General features: G+C 43.3%; 1 protein-coding gene across 1 annotated transcript in view; it reads right to left on the bottom strand.

Annotated features, from left to right (window-relative positions):
* The window catches only part of LOC115090436 (high mobility group protein HMGI-C-like), a 50,943-nt gene that overhangs the window by 10,326 nt on the left and 19,225 nt on the right, over window positions 1-21,392 (bottom strand). Inside the window, exons 3-5 of the mRNA XM_029599533.1 lie at window positions 17,732-17,922; window positions 17,492-17,566; window positions 16,063-16,110 (exon numbers count right to left, since the gene is read on the bottom strand). Coding sequence (XP_029455393.1) covers window positions 16,063-16,110; window positions 17,492-17,566; window positions 17,732-17,842 — 234 coding nt within the window. The 5' untranslated portion in view covers window positions 17,843-17,922. The remainder of the gene's footprint in view (window positions 1-16,062; window positions 16,111-17,491; window positions 17,567-17,731; window positions 17,923-21,392) is intronic.

The following is a 21,392-nucleotide window of genomic DNA, read 5'->3' as shown; positions in this document are numbered from 1 at the left end:
TGGTTTAGGTAAAGTTAATATATTATAATGCTGGGCCCCTCGTATGTGGCTATAGAACTGGGAAGCATGACAGGGAGTGTGGGATTCTCACATATGGCTGAACTACTGGGGGGCGCTAAGGGTAGTATGAAACTGTCTTATATGCTGGGAAGTGTGTAAGAAATCAGGGCTGGTTCTTCCATTAGGCAAACTAGGCAGTTGCCTAGAGTGCCAAAATGTTGGGGGTGGAAAAATCCCACCAGCAAGAGGCTCAAAGGAGGAAAGCCAATACTGCTAAGGAAGGCAGCCCTGTGCTGGAGATGCCGCCAGTAGCTAAGTTAGGGGTAGAGGGTGCATGACAGAAGGGTCACCTAGAGTGCCAGATACAGTTGTCAAACTGTATCTGGCACTCTAGGTGACCCTTCCGTCCGAAGCCCGAAGCCCGATTTACATCCCTACCAGTTATACCTTCCGTCCGAAGTCCGAAGCCCGATTTACATCCCTACCAGTTATACCTTTTGAAAATTGATCACAAGTGCTGCTGAGTGGTGAAAATAACTGATTGGTTTTAGTTGAATTCTCTTCCATACTTTACTGCCTACATTTTCAGCTGAAAATTTCCCTAAATCTAGTCGGACAAAAATTGCCTGTTTAGATATAGGACAGCTATTGTGTGGCTGGAGTTGCCTTGCTAAACTTAGCTGGTTAGCATTGAAAGTCAGCTAATTGGCTAAATTTTTAATCCTAACCCAGGTAAACCAGACACTTCTCTTTTGCCTGACATAGACCGAGATTTATCAAATTGGTATAAATATTGTGGAAATAGCACCCATGTTAAAAAAGGGGGCATGGATAGGATGAGAGAGAAAGAGAGCGCCTCTATGGTGGCCCACTTATAAGTTAACTTTTTATACCACTGTAAGAGGGGGCATTATGAACTCGGGGTGAGGGTTGGGGGGTGGAGTAAGTTTGGGGGCAGTTGCCATCAGTGAAGATTTTATGTGATTTGGAGAGATGAAAGGTAGAAGAGCAGATTTATACAATTTACTCTCTACCTAGCTTGATTGAAGCTAGGTAAAGAGTAGGGATGTGCATTTGTTTTTTGACGATTTGAAATGAATTGGATTCAGATAAGCTTTTTAGTCCCTGTTTCAGTATATTTTTCAAACTGAGAACATGCTATCTATATTTATTTTGACATTTTCCTTTTTACAGTGTGGTTCTAGCCATAAGCATATTTATCGTACATAGTTCAGATGTATGAAAAGATACAACATTTAATACCTTGCAAATCTTAAAAAAACAGTGTGCTCGTGGAAGAGCCAACAGTTGTGGCTGACAAGGTAACTGAATAGTGGTTTTTGCGTACACATTCACAACAGTATACAATTATCATTGAAAGAGTCACATAGGCTAAATAACACCCCCATCTCCTATTTTACATTTTTTATTTCATACATTTTTTATTTTATCTATTTTTTTTCATTCACTTTGTTCATTTTTTCATTTCATTTTTTATTCAGTTTTTTATTTTCATTTTATTTGGCATAATTGTACATCATTTATAGTATATAATCCAATTTAAGTTGTTCAGTACAGACATGGTGTTCCTTATCCCCTCCTCTCATCATTCAACAAACTTCTTTGTATCTGCCATTTTGATATATTTACACACATACTTACATATTTTTAATATTTAATATTTTATATAATTTTTATACATGGTTTATATATGTACACACATTTATTTTGTAGTATTTATGTATTTATTTACATGTATGTACATTTTTATGTTTTATATTTTATTTATGTATTTTATTGATTTTACACATATTTATGTATGTGTGTTTTTATACTTGTTTACAATAACCCCTGAGGCAGCTCCTAGAAGAAAGAAACTCGGCCAGAGTTGGGCAAGATTCAATAAAAGTCTTTTTTCACCGATCCTTTCTTCATGTTTATTGCTAATGCGAAATGATAAATGACCCTTTAAATTTGGCCACCTTGAGAATTTTGGTGCATATTTAATTGGCCAATGGGGGAACATTTTGAAAAGCATTGGTTTATATGACTAACTCCTGAAGTTAACTGGTTAAACTTTGAAAAATGACCCCCAGGTAATTATTGTGAGAAGAAGAAAGAGCAGAGGGAGAGAAGAGTAGTCAGGCTAATGCACATAAGCGAGGCTATTTTTCCTCAGCCAGGAAAGCTGCTGCTTTAGCTCAGTTCTAGAGTTCTTGGTTTAGGTAAAGTTAATATATTATAATGCTGGGCCCCTCGTATGTGGCTATAGAACTGGGAAGCATGACAGGGAGTGTGGGATTCTCACATATGGCTGAACTACTGGGGGGCGCTAAGGGTAGTATGAAACTGTCTTATATGCTGGGAAGTGTGTAAGAAATCAGGGCTGGTTCTTCCATTAGGCAAACTAGGCAGTTGCCTAGAGTGCCAAAATGTTGGGGGTGGAAAAATCCCACCAGCAAGAGGCTCAAAGGAGGAAAGCCAATACTGCTAAGGAAGGCAGCCCTGTGCTGGAGATGCCGCCAGTAGCTAAGTTAGGGGTAGAGGGTGCATGACAGAAGGGTCACCTAGAGTGCCAGATACAGTTGTCAAACTAGGGAATGCCACAGGATTTTGGAAAATTTCCCATTTTTTTGAAGTATTGACAGAGTATGGAATACTTACATACAGCTCTGGTACTGGGGAGCCCTGCAGTGAGCATGGGTCCCTCACAGCTGTAGTACTGGGGAGTATGGCAGTGAGTGCTATACTATAGAATCCTGTCAGGAGCGTAAAATCTGAAAGTCACTATGCAGCTGTTTTTGTCTGAAATGGAAAGAGGACTAATGAAGAGTTTGGGCTCACGCACTCTCCTGGAATGAATTTTACCCATCTGTCTGATCCTTGGTAATGTTTAGCTTTTCGCTTAAACTCTAACGGCTGTTTGAATCACCTGTACTGACGTCCCCTCCTTCTGGCTTTCAAGGAAGAGAACGGTTCTCTTCTTAACCAGCACCTATACATTTCTCCCTTCCTCACAGGCTGACCAGGGTTTGAAACGGCCACAGCCCAGCTCTTCCCCTTTTCTGCATGTTCCTGTCAGTTGAACCACAAGGCTGGCTATGCCACCAGGTGGCTCACCGCAGCCACAACGCCTGCAGCTGGTGGGCCCGCCACTCTTGGCATGCTAGGATTCTATCCTCTTCCTCTCTGCTCTGTTGAAATCAACCAACTCTGTATAGCAAAGCACTCAAAGCAAGGATCAACAAGAGACCCAAAAGGACTATGAGGAAACATTATTTCTTCCAAGCTTATTCCACATATGCTACCCTGATTTCTGCAGATAGTAAAAGGCAAATCTTCTTAAGTTCTGGAACATGTGGTTATTTATATATGCACACAGTGTCCAATATTCAGCGCCACATAGCCAGATATGTTCAGACTTATCTGGCTAAATGGTGCTGTTTGAATATTCGGCCATGTTTAGCAGCTGCCTCTTAGCCGAATAACTATCTGGCTGAATAGTTATGCAGCTAAGTGGTGGGTGGGATGGACACTTTCCAGGAAGTGGTTTATTATCTGGCTAATTCTGCCAGATAAATTAGGCCTGCTCTTGAGCAGGTCTAAAGTTAGCCAGATTTCTGGGTATATTCAGTGGTATGGCTGTGCTGCTGAAAATCTCAAACAAATTAGCTAGATATGTTTATCCGGCTGACTTGTTCAGTCGGATAGAGGCTGAATATGCATTTCTTAGGGTATATATAGTTAGAGAAGGGGGATGCTCTGTTTGGTTTCAGGGTTTTGGCTCCTTTGTAGCCAACCATTATGAGTGTTTAATAGTTTCATAAAAGCATATGCTTCCACTCTTCAATCCCAGCAGCAACCCTCTCTATGAAAGAGTGTAAGGAACTGGCAGCAAAGAAGATTATCTCAACCTCCAGTCTCATATTTTTGCAGCAGGACTCTCTGGGAGGGATGATGTAGGAGAACGAGCTCTGAAGCAGCTTACAGTTCATTCAGTCTAGTCTCTCCCAACAAAAAGTAGGCATGGCCCCTTGTTTTGCTTTCTTTTGTTGCAATTCTGCAATGCAAACTTTTGTACAGAATTTGATTACTGCCATGGAATCTGCTTTTTAATATTTTTATATTTAAACTCATTAACAGTGATATAAACACACCGGGCAGGCAGATAATTACGAACACCCTGCCAATGCAAAAATTCTCACCATCTATGAAAATGATATTCAATAAAAAAAAAAATAGCAGAACAAAATTACTCATTAGTAAATAAGTCATGTGTTATTCTGTATCCAATCATTGAAAGAATTATGGGCCTTTAAAAAACATGTGACCAATTCTGACCTATCAAATTAATTCATACAAAAAGGTGCCACTCAATAGATAATTAAACCCTAGGGTTCAAAAGATTATAACAAAAAAAAACAACATTGCAGTTCTCTGTCTTAAGTCACAATTCTGATCACCACCATGAGGATTTTGTTGCTTTGGTCAAACATGTTATTGATCAAGGCAGTGTGATACAATTGGAGCCTCATGTTGCTTATTCGTGAGGCAACTTTTATGTTAAGCTATTCTTGTACGTAAAGATTTTTTGTCTTCACCACATACGCAAGCATTGGAAGTTACCAGCTGTTCATTCATGTTTTTCTGATAATTTTGTGTGACTTGAACAAGATGTGTTAATTTCAAGGAGAAATTATGTTCTTCACATTTTTCAGTGCAACCGCATTATAGGGCCTGTATGGATGACAGAACGGCATGAAGTCATTTTAAGTGTGGTCACTGCAAAGTATGCACGGTCTATTTACAGAATAAAGCTTTTTATGTACAAGCCTAGCTGAACATAAAAGTTGTCACACTAATAAACATTGTGAGGTTCCAATTGTATCACATTGCCTTGATCAACAACATTTTTTTGGCTATGTTTTTGTGTGATTGATCAAATACAGCAAGATCCTTGTGGTGGTTATCAGGCTCATGAATCAAGATGGAGAGAGCAGCGATGGATTTTTTTCATTACAAACTATTGAATCAGTGTGTTTAAATGTTATCTATTAATTGGCACTTTTTTTTTTAAATGAATGAATTTAATAGGCCAGAATTAGTCACATGTTTTTTTAAAGGTCCATAATTCTTTCAGTGATTGGATACAGAATAATGCAAGAATGAAGAATTTTTTTTCTGCTATTTTTTTGATTGGATATAATAAATAAATAAATAAAAATACTAATGATTATTTAGAGTCACCATTGTGTATTTAAGCTGAAGCATTGTCATTATGTACTTTGCTATATTGAACTGTAGTAGGCATTTTGCACATTAAAAATTGTGGTTAGCTGAACTTTGCCCAATTTAAGGAAGTGATGCTTGTAATGACTGAAGTGTGATATTTGGGACATTGTGTTCACTAATTCTTTTTCTTTTTAGAAAATAATTTGGTTCCTTGATGCAGCCTTTCACCAGTGAAACATTGGCAACATCAGAACAACAGGATATTCTTGTTGAACATTTAAGAACACTCAGAAATCATGGTCTTTTCACATGATTCAAAGATAATTTATATTGAAGATTATTTAATAATGTATTAATTTATTAAATTGTTATGAGACCTTCATTGTGCATGGGAGCACTTCCTTTTTAAAGGAGGGTTTTTTAGATTGATGCTTGATGTAAACCTTTGTCAACTATGAGTTACTACTTGTGCCTTTTTCCTCGTTTTAGTGGGTGATGATTTAGTTTTTTGGCGAGATGGCTGATATTTTGCTTTTTGATGTTTTCTTTCTAGCTCATTGATTACTTTGGATGTGGAAAACAAACCCATTTGGGTCACTACCCCTGAGAAAAATGTCTGCATAGAAATCACGTCAGTGACATACATAAGACTGCAATGAAGATCGAGGTGCTGCTGGTAGAATTAGAGAGATCCTGGAATCTCTTCAAGAAGCTCTCTGCCAGCAAATAGTAATGGAACTCATGAGGGTGAGGCAATTCTGGACCTAGTACTTACAAATAGGGAGAGTGTTCCTAGTGTTTGAGTAGGTGGTCACCTGAGCTAGAGTGATCATTGGAGCAATGTAGTTCAATATGACTGTAACTTTCAAACTGGCGCGCAGGTGCACACTTGTGTGCATGCGTTGGCCCATGCCCAGAGACGTGGCAATTTTCTAACTTACTCGCATATATGTGCGCATATTATAAAATTTCCTGGCTGTGCACCCGCGTATGCAAAGTTTTAAATGGGCACATGCATGGCTGTGCAAATCCCACTTCTACTGCTTGAGTCAGGGAATTTTAAAAGGGGGCATGCACCCACACTATTCCAAGTTTACCAGTTCACCATTTAACAGCTAGATCCTCCAGCCCTTCCAGGATTGATAGCCTACACTCCTCCCACTTACCCCAGAACCTGTAAACCCCTCACAAATGGCTCGATCCTTATATTTTATGACTTACATGTCATCCATAGCAGAAGTAACATTATGCTGATGGGGACCTCTATGTGCGCTGGGGCACATAAGTATTTATGTGCTCATCTCTTGACCAGGCCCCGAAATGCCCACACCCCACCCAGACCACGCCCATGTCCCACCCTTTTTAGGAAACCTTTGAGATGTGTGTGCCGTGGCATTTACACGCATATCTGGGTGCTTTTTAAAATATGGTCGGCGCGCAAGCCTGATATATTCACACATTCCCCAATTGCTGTGCAAGCCGGGTTTTTAAAATTTACCTTTATAAGAACAAAGAAAGAGAAGGGTCGCATACATGTCAGGGAACGGGACTTCAAGAGCAGCAACTTTGTTAAAATGAGGGAGAACCATAAGGAAACCATGGCAGTGTGCAAAGCTCTTGCTGAAGTAGAATAGTGGGTTAAGCTAATATGAGTAACACATTTTTATGTTAAGAAAGTAAGAAAAAACAAAACAAAACTAAAAAGTAAGAAGAAAAAGACTAATATGATTTTCAAATGAGGTGACTGAACAAAAAAGGGCATGTTATAGAATCCCATGGCCGTGCACACATACGTGCGGGATTTTATAATCCGCGCATGCATGTGAGGGCAGTGCGCAAGGAGGGGGCCTATTTTATTAAGCACGGCGATGCAATCGAGCCTCCCCAAGTTCCCTCCCAAGTGGGCGAACTTGGAGGGAACTTCCCTACCCCCCTACACATACTACTTCCCTACCCCCCCTACACATACTCCCTCCCTCTTCCCTTCTCTCCCCACCCCCTAAATCCTTTCTCCTACCTTTCATTATTTTTGTTTTGTTGCTTACTGCTCTGTTGGAGCAGAAGCAACTTCCGTGCACCAGCAATTGGCCGGTGCACCCTTCCCTGGCACAGTGGCAAGTGCCCGCCATACCGGATGCCTCCAGCCCCGCCCCTTTCTCTGGGCCCGGCACTTCAGCGCGTAGGTTACACTCATGGCTGGGCCTTGCGCGTGTTGCGCACGTTTTCAAAGGGGCCTGGCTACGCGCGTAACCCCCGTTTTTTTATGTGCCTGGCCGATTAAAAATTCGCCCGTTCGTTGTGAAGAGAAAGTCTGAAATAAACCAGAGTCCTCAACTGTAAGAGCCATCGTGTTCTGTTTCTAGATTCTTATGAGCTTAACCAGCCCTGAATGCTTCATTAGATGCTCATTTATCTGGCTTTCTGTTGCTATTTGGCCTCATGAGGACAACCTTCTCAACTTAACCTCTAGATTCATCATTTCTGCTATATATCTGCAGCTGCACATGGACTGGGACTGCGGAGGAGAGAGCAAGCTATCCTACCTGCTGGGAGAGCCCTGAACAGCCAGGGAGTTTTCTTCTTGCCCTGCAGTGGTTTCTTGATTCCTGGTTGTCTTAGGCATCTGGCGTGATCAACCTGGGATGTCAGGAGAGGCCTATAAGATTTGACCTGTAATGTCATGAGTCGCCACCAATGAGCACAAAAGGGGTACGCGGCTTGAAGAGTTCCTTGATGTTTCTCCATTGTTTAACTATAGGAGATATTGGGAAGTAAGTCTCTCTCCTTGTAATTTTCTTGTTTGCTACTCTCCTCTTAGGCCGGATGGAGAAGAAGAGAAAGGTAACCGTTCGCTTTCCCCATCTAAATCCCTCAGCAACTTCATCCTTGTCTCAATTGACCATAGAGAGGTTTATGCAACCATTGAGCTCTAGCACTCCCTCAGGGCTGATTCAGCTTGGCACGGTCTCCCATGCTGCTTCCTCCGGGAATTCATTTCCCTAAGCCTTGACATTCACTTGCCACCTGGTTTGGATTCTCTGGTTTCCGCAGGTTCTCAGATTTCTTTGCAGCCTCAAGATACTCTGAATGTTCCTGTTATGGTGGGGGAACCTGCTTTGATGAAGTCTCAGGGTCTTGCTAGGACCACCATGAGCCTTTAGTGATCCCAGCTCTAGGCAATATTTCATCAGCCAATTTTCCCGAGAGGCCAGCATAGATTACATTGGAGACACTTTGGACTGCTATTAAGGGACTGGAACAATCTTTATTTATTTATTTATTTATTTATTATTTTTATATACCGACATTCGATCTCAATTGAGATATCACACCAGTTTACATTCAGGTACTGTAGGTATTTTTCTATCCCCAGAGGGCTTACAATCTAAGTGTGTACCTGAGGCAATGGAGGGTAAAGTGACTTGCCCAAGGTCACAAGGAGCGACAGCAGGACTTGAACCCTGGTCTCCTGGTTCATAGTCCACTGCTCTAACCACTAGGCTATTCCTCCTCCCTTTAGGGTCAAAATTTGAAAATGTGAGTACAGTTGTTGGGAAAATTCAAAATCAGGTTGCAGGGCATGATCAAGGGTAACACAGAATGTATTTCTGTTATATAAAAACAGTTTGAGTTTTGGGGATATGCAATGTGGCTTTGATTATTTATTTTTATTTATTTATTTGTGTGCTTTTATATACCGAAGTTTGGAACAATCCTTCGCTCCGGTTTACAGATATAACAACGCATTACACTAAACCATAACAGACAATTTAGAACATTGGTAACAGATAAATATTGTGCTTTGTTGGTTGCACTATAACGTTTCGTATTAATAACATTTTCTAATTAACATCTTAAGTGGCATATGTGTGGGAGAATGAGAGAGAGCATATGTGTGTATGAGAGGGAGCATGTGTGTTCACAACTACCACAGTTATTCTCTGCAATGACAATTCAGGGCATCTGGAAATCAAAAGTTCCAAGGTATGGATAAAAGGTAATTTTTTAAATCCTTATTTTAATTGCTGGGTTTTATTTGATGTAAAATGTCTGGTTTGAAATATTCTTTTCATTGGTATGGTTTTACTAATTTTGTTTTATGAGGAATGGTAATATTTCTGTTTTTTATATTGTAATAGTGCATACAGAATTTGGCTTGTTGCAGTTTCCAGTTTAGTTTTTGTCTGTACATTTCTATTTATACTGTATGGTCTCTTTATTCTGTATTTGAGGGTTTTGCATGAGTGACTGAAGTGAGTTATTCCATTAGTGTATAGTTTCTATGTAGGGATCTATAGCAGCTTGGCTTGTTCTGTTTTCCTAATAGGGGGTGTATTACTATTTTAAGCCTGGTGTAATATCTGTAGTATAAACTTTCATAGGTACGGTTGTTACTGTTTGAGTGCTGGCAGTTAGTGCTGTTTTTATATAGAAAGTCCTTTTTCTTGTAGCTCTCTGAGGATCATGCCCAAGATGCATACAGTAGGCCTAATACCATATAGGTCCTACATTTCTCTTGCTTTTTTGCAGGGCTTTCTGGTTGGCACCACAGCAGTGCATGTACATATAATTAACATATTGTAAATGATATTTCTACCTCAGAAGACAGTGCTTTGAATGTTTTTTTTCTTGTAATGTCTGTTAATATAAATGCATAATTTTTAATTGTGTGTGAAGAGGGAGTGATGGGGTGGGGGTGCAAGGCTGTAAAATTTTCCTAGGGCACTTAATAGCCTTGCACTGGCCATGGACATTGCTGTACAAATATTTAAAAGAGTCTCCCGACTCATGGTGTCGTGTTGTGTAATGAGTGAGGGCACAGTTTTTCACTTGTCTCTTTTAATCTAAAAGTTGAAAAAACTTTGCTTAAATTTCATTAATGTTCCTGACTGGTTCAATTCTTTTCTGACCTCTAATTTCAATCTGGGATACTTTTGAGTATGTCTCCTCCATTGAGGTCAACCAACTTATTACTAAATCCAATACTACTCTCTGCCTGCACTTCTTTTGCTCCTCTGCACTTTTCAAAGCAGTTAAAGAAACTTTATCTTCCATCTTTGACCAATTAATCAACTCTTCTCTGACTGAATGTATTGTTCCTTCCTGCTTAAAAAAAGGCATTGTACGTCCACTGCTAAAAACCCCACATCTTGATCACAACGACCCAGTCAATTACAGACCCATTTCAGCTCTTCCTTTTTTTACCAAATTTCTTGAGTCATCAGTTCTTTTTCAGCTCACTGACTATCTTAAAAAACATGACAACTTGATCCATATCAGTTTGCTTTCCATCGTTGTCTTAGCACTGAATTACTTCTCTCTCTCACAGATTCTGTCAGAAGAGGCATAGATGCTGGTTCTCAGTTCATTCTAGTTTCTTTGGATATATCATCCGCTTTTGATACTATTGATCATTAGGGATATGAATCGGGCTTCGGACGATTGAAAATATCGTCAATATTTTCAAAATCGTCAGAAATCGGGGGCTCCCCCAAAACGATAGGAAAACCCCATGATATTGATCGTGGGGGTTCCCTTATCATTTTGGGGGATGGCGGGAAAAACGGCACACAAACATAACCCCTAAACCCACCCCGACCCTTTAAAAGTAACCCCTTAGCTTCCCCCACCCTCCCGACCCCCCCCCCCCCGAAACCTTTTTACAGGTACCTGGTGGTCCAGTGGGGGTCCCGGGAGCGATCTCCCATGATCTCCCGCTCCGGGCCATCCTCCGGCTACCAGGCCGTCGGCTGCCACTAATCAAAATGGCGCCGATGGCCCTTTGCCCTTACCATGTCACATGTTACCATGACCCCCGCTGGACCTCCAGGGGCTTTTGGCAAGTCTTGGGGGACCCTCCTGACCCCTACAAGACTTGCCAAAAGTCCAGCAGGGGTCCGGGAGCGACCTCCTGCACTCGGACCGTCGGCTGCCAGTATTCAAAATGGCGCCGATAGCCTTTGCACTCCACCCCCCCAGCCCGCCCTTTCACAGAGGCCTGGCTCTTGTGCACGTAACAGGGGTTACACGCACGGCCGGGCCTCTTCTAAAATGTGCGCAGCATGCGCGTAACCCCCATTTTTTACACGAGAGGAGTATTTAAAATCCAGCCTTTAGATTGTAAAGCCCTCTGGAATAAGGACCTGGGCTTGAATTTATGTCTTGCCTTGACCATAGGTTTGGAAAGCTGCATAAAAATACAAATTATTATTTCACTACAGCAGTGGTTCTCAACCTTTCTAATGCCGTGACCCCGCAATACAGTTCCTCATGTTGTGGTGACCCCTCGCCCCGCCCTCGCCCCGTGAGGGTGGGGTGAGGGTGGGGCTTTGGTCATATGGGGGCGGGGTTATGGATGGGGTTGGATTTTAGTGCACACTTATCATTTAATTATGACATTTATAATGTGAATGTAACTCAACTCACCATAGGTTCTCACATGCATGGCACACTGACCCATGATCGTCACGGGGCTAGATGTAAAAGTACAGTTTGTATCCACAGGAACCCCCCTGACCCACAATAATGGATGTAAAGCAGAATTATGACATTCCCCATACAACTCACCCTACAAAAAAGATATTCTGGTTCTAGTGACATCTCAGTAACAGCAACTCAAACTCCTTCTATTTCCAGGCTCAATAGCCCTACTTATGAAAAGACAGCAGTTTACCACCAATGCATGTCCTCTGAGAAAACACAACAAATAAGACCGATACAAACGCTTACATGCTAGCAAAATATCTCATCTCGGTAACAGACACAGAACCGACCTAACATACTCCCAGGATCTGTAGTAATGCACATAAACTAATCCGCACACAGTTACACCTGTATTATGGAATACACTCAAACAGGAGCAACCCTATCTATGAAAAGGCAACACTACAAATATTAAATCAGGTCCTAAAAACCAATACACCTCTTATTAGGAAAACAGAACTAGCAAGCAGCTATATATCCCCACACAGAAATAATTGTAAAACTATACTAATAAGCAGAATAAATGTTTCAAAACAGCTATGAACATCCAACAATTAAAAACTCATAAAAACTATTAAACATTCTCCAAACACCAATAAAATATTTCAAAAAAGCAGACATCACACAATTAAAATGGCAGTCAAGAAAAATAAACTTAAAAAGCCACCTTTACTTACCCCCTCCAGCAGCTCTCCTACTCCCCTTCCCTGCAGGCCGTGGCACTCACCAGAAGCAGCAGTAGAAGCTAAGCTCTATACTTATGGTCCTCTTCCTTAGTGCCCATGTCTCTCACACACACACACCATACCAGTCATGCCCCCATGACCAGTTTCTGTCTCTCACACACCAATCATCTCCCAAACAGTCTTTGGCACACACACACCAGTCACCTTCCTGAACAGTTTCTCTCATGCCATACACACACACACACACAGGCTTCCCACTCCCGTGTTCTACTTACATATACGGGCTTCTCACTCTCATAATCACTTTCTCACACACACACACACACACACACACACACACACACACACACACACACACACACCAGTCACCTTCCTGAACAGTTTCTCTCATGCCATACACACACACACACACAGGCTTCCCACTCCTGTGTTCTACTTACATATATGGGCTTCTCACTCTCATAATCACTTTCTCTGTCTCTCTCTCTCTCACACACACACACACACACTCACTCACTCACCAGTCTCTCACTCCCATGCTTGTTCTCTCCACGTGCACAGGCTTCTCATTCCCTGAATCACATTCTCTCATATTCACACACACACACACACCAGTCTTTTTCTCTCACACGCACCATCACCTTACCAAGCAGTCTCTCTCTCTCATGCATGCACACTCACCCAGGTTTCTCACTCCCATGCTTTCTTTCACCCCCACAACACCAGGCTTCTTACGCCCATGCTTTCTCACATACCCAGACTTCTCACTTCCATGCTTTTTCTCTCTCTCACACACACACATCAGTCACCTCCCTGACTAATGTCTCACACTCTCACATACACATCAGTCATCTCCCTGAGCAATCACTTTCATTGTCTCTCACATACACACACACATCAGCTCTCTGACCAGTGAATCACACAGGCTGGCTGGCTGCTTCTCTCTCTTTCTCTCACTCACTTCCTTGCCCCCCCCCCCCCCCCCCGAGCACAAATGGGAGCTGCAGCAGCCTCTGCTGGCCGAGAAAGAAGAATCCCATCGGCCGCGGGAGGCTCATGCTGCTGTCTCCTTTCTCCATTACCGGCTGCTTCTATTGCTTGAGGACCGATGCTGCAGCCGCTGCTGCTACTTTTTCGCACAGCGCGGCGCGGCTCTCTTTCCTTCCCGCGCACCGTGATTCACTTCCTGTTCCGGGTCACGGGAGGGGGGGGGGCAGGCGCAGGAAGAAGAAAAGGCCCAGCCACGGGTGCACAGCTTCTTCTAGCGCCGCTGCCGTTCCCGCTGGGCTTGAACGTGCTGACAGCCCGGCGGCAACGGCAGCGGGAGAGACCGGGAGCGCGCGACACAAGGCGACCCCTGTGTTTTGGGCGTTCGACCCCCGCCGGGGTCGCGACCCATACGTTGAGAACCGCTGCACTACAGTATTCTTTGTAATAGAAAGTTTATTTGGGTAGGATCAGGCTTCTCTGAAGACAGTTGGGGAGATATAGACTTGAATTGGCTGTGAACAAGCAGGCCAGATAAGAAAGATCTAAGAGAGGAGGGAGTATCAGGGAGGGTGATAAAGGAGAGAAGAATATAGAAACAATGGCAGGCAAAAAGGATGAAATGGGAATGACAGTGCGTAGTTTAGGGTCTTTCTGCAGGTTTTAGGCTTATGTTTGGTACTTGAAAGATTGCAGTTTATTTTTTATAGATTTAATTACACATATTTTTCTAAATTCAAGATTAAGCCAAGTTACAATTCAGGTATTAAAGTTATTTCTCTACTCAAGAGGATTTACAGTCAGGGAGGCTAACTTTCAAACCAATTTGAGGTACTGGATTTGCGCAAGTAAGTGGATGCATGGAGATTTATCCTAGTTAGGGATGTGAATCGGGCTTCGGACGATTGAAAATATCGGACGATATTTTCAAAATCTTCAGCAATCGGGGGCTCCCCCGAAACGATAGGAAAACCCCACGATATTGTTCGTGGGGGTTCTCTTATCGTTTTGGGGGAGGGCGGGAAAAACGGCACACAAAAATAACCCCTAAACCCACCCCGACCTTTAAAACTAATTCTTTAGCTTCCCCCACCCTCCCAACCCCCCAAAAAACTTTTTACAGGTACCTGGTGGTCCAGTGGGGGTCCTGGGAGCGATCTCCCGTTCCCGGGCCGTCGACTGCCACTAATCAAAATGGCGCCGATGGCCCTTTGCCCTTACCATGTGACAGGGTATCCGTGCTATTGGCCGGCCCATGTCACATGGTAGGAGCACTGGATGGCCCACGCCATTTTTAAAGATGGCGCCAGCCATCCTGTGCTCCTTCCATGTGACAGGGGCCGGCCAATGGCACGGATACCCTGTCACATGGTAAGGGCAAAGGCCATCGGCGCCATTTTTATTAGTGGCAGCCGACGGCCCGAGAGTGGGAGATCGCTCCCGGGACCCCCACTGGACCATCAGGTACCTGTAAAAAGTTTTTGGGGGGGTCGGGAGGGTGGGGGAAGCTAAGGGGTTAGTTTTAAAGGGTCGGGGTGGGTTTTTTGTTTATCGGCTCGGGCGCAGCCGATAAACAAAACCGCGATCGGGCCGGATGAAAAAAAAACCACGATGTGAATCGGAAACAGAATCTGAACCGATTCACGTTCCGATTCACATCTCTAATCCTAGTAATTTATAAACTGTGCATTGCTTTGCTTTGTATAAAATACAGCATAGTTCAGTTCTGAAAGTACATGTTAATGTTTCATTATATGCAAATATTTGTAATACAATCACAGCACTTACTTCTATCTATTTTATAAAGATACATGCATGTGTTTAATGCACAAAGAAAAACATGTAACGTAAAGACCCTGATTGATATGTGGAGGCAGGTATATTTTAAAGTATGTGCATATACCATCAAGAAAATACTTACTTGTGCACATATTTGAAATCACAGGTTTGCCAATACCGCCACCAGTTTGCCTAGTCCACCTCTTGTTCACCTAGACCCTCTAGTACTTCACCTTGATCCTTCCCCAGTTGACCCAGGCCTTCCACCCCAAAACTGCAGTTAGACAAATCCTCTTTCACTTGTGCTAGTCCATTAGTATGTATAAAATAATTTATATGTGTAAATCTCTTATAAAATAGCAACTTCCACACGTACCTCTTGAATCCGTCCCAGAACACTCCTAAAGCATCCCTTTTTTGGGCCAGGAAATGCACATGCAAGACCAACAATATGCTTGCTCACAGCCAATTCAAGTCTCTATCTCCCCAACTGTCAAGCCTATATCTCCCCAATGTTCAAGGTTTATAAAATAGCATGTTCACAATTACATATGTATGTACATATATGCTATTTTCTACATATAACCCCTTTGAAAATGTATTCATAAGTTATCATTTCAATATATTGATGATAAAAATTAAGCTGTATTTAAATATACAAGTCACGTATTTCCAGTACAAAAATGGTATAGCTCCATGATAATGTCTATGGTGAAGTCTAACCTAATACCCTGACAAATTAACAATCTTTTTAGTTTTGATGGCAAAGATGTGTTGAAATTGCCTTCAGATTACAATCTGAATAGAAGGTAGTTCTCCTTAAATTTGTTATCTCACCACTCAAACACCTGCACTAGCTCTGGCCAGAACAGAAGAAACTTTCTCAGTTACTCACCCACTTTCGAGGTCTCCCTCTTGGCCTCTTCTCAGCAGAGTGTTGTGCCTATTAAAATTAAAATATGTTTTGCTCTGTCCATGGTACTGATCTCTGCACTTGCTGCACTGGTAGCCTTTAAATAAACGAACTTATCGTACAGAACAGATCCTGCATTAATCTGCCCTCAGATCCATAACTGACTTACAGTACAGCCATGTTTCCCAACCTTTCCGAGGCCAAGGCACACCTACATTAACAAAAATATTGTGTGGCACAGCACTCTCTGGCAATGCAGACACGGAGAGGACTCATATGGCTAAAAGAGGAGAATGAGCACTGAAAGCTCCACCAGCCTCTCTTCCAAATTTTGAAACAAAGGTGGTTGGGGTGGGGTGGGGCAGAGACACAGTCACATGAACCAGTCACAGTGGGTCAGCTCCCATGAAGAAGACAGAAGTTGATGTGATGCAGGCAGCCAACTCAGTTAGTTACCTTGGCTGCTGCACATGGATGCCAGAGCTTCTTCACTGTTACCTCTTCCTAAACTTGGAAGGAGTCACATCCAGTGCTCAGTGCATGCTATCCCTGTCTCACTCAGCTTGGGGATAAAACAGAGGATGGAGGGACTCAAATAATGAGGCTCTGAATGGGGAAGATGAGGTGCTACTGTATGTAATGTGTGTGCTGCACAAAGTGAGGTTCAATTGTTCATGTCCTGCATTGGGTCCATTAATTACCACGCTCCGGGGCTTGTTCTGTAGTTAGGAAGAAGAGGCATGCATTACACATGGTCTCAGAAATGAGCTCCTACTACTGGTGTCTCTTGTTGCTGCCAGGTGCTGAGGTCATAGTCCAGAATCTGACCAGGATCTGAGCATCAGGCAGTGGTGACTTTTCCATGGCACACCCGAACAGGTCTGAAGGCACACCAGTGTGCTATGGTATACTGGTTGGGAAATACTGCAGTACAGGAACAGTTCAGGTTGCTATTTCCATCTGGAGTGTAAGAGCCTTGAGGGATTTAGAAGGAATATAACAAACTATGAGATTTTAAAGATGAATCTGCTGCTTTCACAATTTTCTTTAAGGCAACCTGTTTTCTTAGATGATCCCAAGCTAACTCTCTTGTGCTCTGCAATAATATAATACTGATACAGTTGCTCTCCCATCTTCACTATACATTTTTCTATATTTCTTATAAGATTTATTTGTTCCTTCTACTGAAATCCCAGTCTTCTATTCAAAGTCCATATTCACCATAAACTCCCCTCATAACTTTTCTTCATCTACACCATCATCTGGTAGGAATCACGGGTATCCTTTCTCCCCTCTTTCAGTTACCCCTTTTCCCAAGGTGAGGTACAATGCTCTTAGCTAGTATATTCTGATTAACTTTGCATCTACCACTAGTCAGGAGAAAGCTCTCAAGTGATGCTTTAACTCTTACCTTTAGTACCTCTTTGACTTTGCTTTCCCTAGGTCTTCCTCGGGGTCTCTTTTGAGGAGGGGGTCCAATAGGGTCCTGTTCATACAAAGTGAAAAACATATAGTCACTAAATTAGTCCACTGTCTCTGGCTCTTCGAATACAAGATCCCCATTGTAGGATAGGTCTTTGATCCAGTGGCTTTGCCCAACAGGCAGCCACAATTTGTAGCTGACTAGTGAGGGCATCCATTATACACTCACCTGCTGCTGTTTCCTGGGTCTCCCCCTCCCTCTCTTTTGGGGTTGAGGTAGTGGAGAAGCTTCTTGGGAAGATGGGCTCTGCATTGCCACTGTTTCTTTATGGCTGCTCATTTCTGTCTTCTCCCTAACTCTTCCAGATGATGATAGTAGGGTAGGTTGTTTTTTTTATTATTATTGTCAACAAGATTCACCTGAAAAGTATAATTAAATATGACTGTAATTGGGCTCACATTTTTAGCCTTGTTTCCTATAGGGAAATAAACTTCCCCTTTAAAGATTATCATTTCTTTCCTCCTGCCACCCTCAACTGGATCTGTCTGTCTTTTCCTTCCAATTTCATTCAAATTTGTGCTACAGACAGAGTACCCAGTGATTCCGTCCCCACACTTTTCATGTGCTCTTTATGCCACTTACACTTAACTTCCTTTCCTCTTTTTATTTACTATAGGAGAACAAGTCAGTTCAGTCTGTTTCAGTTGCAATCTCACGGAGGTCAGACCACCTTGTGGTGTCATTGAGCATTTTTAAAGCTGCCCTGCCAATAGTTGACAGCAAACATTTTTAAAGCTGGTTTGCCATTCGTTAGTCCCTGTGGTAACCAGCTGACTTAATCTCTTGACTAGTTACCTATAAGTAAAAACATCTCTAATATTAACGATATACTTATTGCACAGAAATTCACATAACGAATGTACTTGCCAGATTCTTATGGCCTGGATTGGCCACTGTTGGAAACAGGATGCTGGGCTTGATGGACCCTTGGTCTGACCCAGTATGGCATTTTCTTATGTTCTTATGTTGTCATAATCATGCACAAATTTCTGTACCAACAATGACATGAGGTGTAACCTCCTTCTCAGGACACATCAATGAAAGAGTGTCTGATGCGTGTTTGAGTTTAGCACCAGTCAAAAATAAAAATGGTTAAGCAGATGGTGTTGTGGACCTGGCTCAGAGGGAAGGGTTTCAATCTTCAAGCTGGACAGGGAAAAACTCCCCAAAACTCATCTTTCCCCTCTAAGATTCCTCTGAATGCACCCTGACTTCTTCCATGGACTAACAAATGCTTCCCTAGAATCCACACTTTGGGATAACGGAGGTCTCAACAAAAGGTACCTTCAACAAAACATAACTTTTATTTCTAGAGTTTCTAGCAGTTAGAAATGAAAACCATTAAAATTCACTCATGAAATCAGGGTTCACAGCATTGATTATCATCACCATCAACAAAAACAATAAAACACTCTTCCTCCAAAAACAGATTTTTTTTAACACTTTGTTTATCATTTTAAATCTGTTAAAAAGTTAATACAACTTGACAAGAAATGGTACATAAGAGATCCAATAAAACAAAGTAGGAAGCTGACATAATAAGAAATATAAGATCCCTGTCAGACCACAAATAGTGGAAATTCCAATAGTAATTAAGAGAAGAAATAAAATTTCACAGATAGAAAGGAACAGCTGAGCTATGCTAAGGGCAAAAATCTACAAATATAAGTGCACCGACACAAACGATTATGGCTGGATGTAGAGGCTGTAGTATGTGGTCTAACTTTACCATTAAGAAAAACATTTAGCTGGGAAGGGTCAAAAAAGACATTTAACCCCCTGGTGTTTAATTACACATTTACAAGGAAAATAAAGCCAAAAAAAGCTCCCAAACTCACAACAGCAGGGCGCATGAGCAAAAATCGCTTCCTTTTAGATTGAGTTGCTTTAGATACATCTGGGAACAGACGAATCTTTAATCCTAGAAAGAAAATGTCTCTCTTATGAAAAAACATTTTCAAAATAAAGTTCCGATCAGAATCCAGGACAAAAGTAATGAGTAAAGTAGAAGGCACAGCAGCTTCTTCCATTGAATTTTCAAGAAAGGAGGAAAGATGAGAAGAATCAATGGGGCCATCATCTGTTGAGGTTGTGGACCCTTGGGCTGGGACGAGTGATGGTGTGACCACTGAGGGATTGCCCCCAATAGTTCTCATCTCTGGTAGGTGGAGCTGGTGAGGACAACCTGGCAGGACCTTTACCTATATTAGCCCTCATTCCCTGCAGGTTGAGCCCTTGGGTGCTGGGGCCGGCAGGACTTAGGTGCGGGTGCCTCGATGAAGACGACAAAGCTGAAGACGAATACAGGAACAGAGGTCCTGGTCAGGGCTGGCAGTGAAGGTGAGGAATGGAGTCCTATCCGAAGGTCCGGGGCAGGCAGCAGTCAAGCAAGAATGAAGTACCAGGCCAAGGGTCGAGACAGGCAGCAGACAAGCAGAGATGAGAGGACAAGCCAAGGTCAAACCAGGAGATCAATCCGAGGACTGGGTCACAGGAACTGAGGATCAAGGAGGAGGCCGGAGGCAGGGACGAAGGCACGGTCAGGAAGGCAGGAACTGGAATGCAGGACTGGACACATGATCATGAGCACTGGAACAGGAGCAGGAATGAAACCAGGAACAGGATCAATGCAGGAACAGGAAGAAGAGACGTCTGGAACAGCAACTAGCACTCCGAGGAGACGACCTGTTGCAAAGGCAAGCAGCTGGAGACTGCTGTGGGGTTTAAATACCCTGGTAGCATGATGTCATCTCCCGGGGCCGGGCTGAGGTTTCCCACTGTGGCCCCTTTAAAGGGCGGAGCCTCCTGCACATGCGCGCCCAGGAGGAGCCCTGCTGGCCGGAGGAAGACGGCATTGGCGGCCACGTGGAGGGCCGTGGTCAGCCTACTACGGAGTGGGGCTCATAGTACCAGGCTGCGTCAGTGACGGGCGGTGAAAGAGGTAGGGGGCCGGCCAAGGCCTACCACGGCTGGGCACTGCAACACCATCGGCAGTGTCAAGGAAGCCGGGGAAGTCAGGTTCATCTTCCCCTTACACTGACGCGGGCCTCCGTGGTGGCTGCCGGCAGAGGAAGCACCCTGCTTTCCCCTCGCAGCATCGGGCTGCCCTTTCCCTGCGGCCTCACTCCTATGGTGGCCGCAGGGAAAGGCCACCATAGGAGTGAGGCCGCACCCCCTCACTGAATTTAAAGGGGCCTCGTTCTTTAAATTAATTTCACCTGTGCCTGATGGGTCAAGCACAGGGAAGTATATAAGGAGGCTCTCCATGGTCATTCCTTGACTTGGCAACGTCCCACGTAGTCAGGTCTGCTTGCTTCGGTGAGTTCTTCTACTTTGGATCCTTGTTCCTGTCTTGACTTGGTGTTCCTGGTTCCTGACTTCGGACTGGCTAGTGGTGATTCCTGGTGTGTGACTTCGGACTGGCAAGCGATGATTCCTGGTGTGTGACTTCGGACTGGCAAGCGGCGATCCCTTGGTGTAAGACCTTGGACTGGTAAGCGACGACCCTCTGGCACTTGACCTTGGACTTCTTCTGGACCATCGTCTCCAAGGGCCCACCTAAGTCCCAGCGGTCCGGGTCCCTACGGGCTCCTCCTGGGGGGACCGCGGACTTCCAGTGGTGAAGACTCCGTTCTTCTCCTTGACATCACGACTCTCCATCTGCTTCCACAGTCTCCTCAGTCTCCAGTGCCGAGGGTCAGCTGGTCGCATCTTCTGTTCTGCCTCGCCACCCGACAGGAGAACCTACGGATCTTCCTCCTAAGGTATACCATCCTCCCATCGGCCCAAGGGTTCACAAGCCTGAGCATAACAGTTTTATTGAGTCTGA

This window comes from Rhinatrema bivittatum, chromosome 4 (genome assembly GCF_901001135.1).
Source record: "Rhinatrema bivittatum chromosome 4, aRhiBiv1.1, whole genome shotgun sequence".
NCBI classification, from domain to species: domain Eukaryota; kingdom Metazoa; phylum Chordata; class Amphibia; order Gymnophiona; family Rhinatrematidae; genus Rhinatrema; species Rhinatrema bivittatum.
This window is presented reverse-complemented; position numbering and strand designations above follow the sequence as displayed.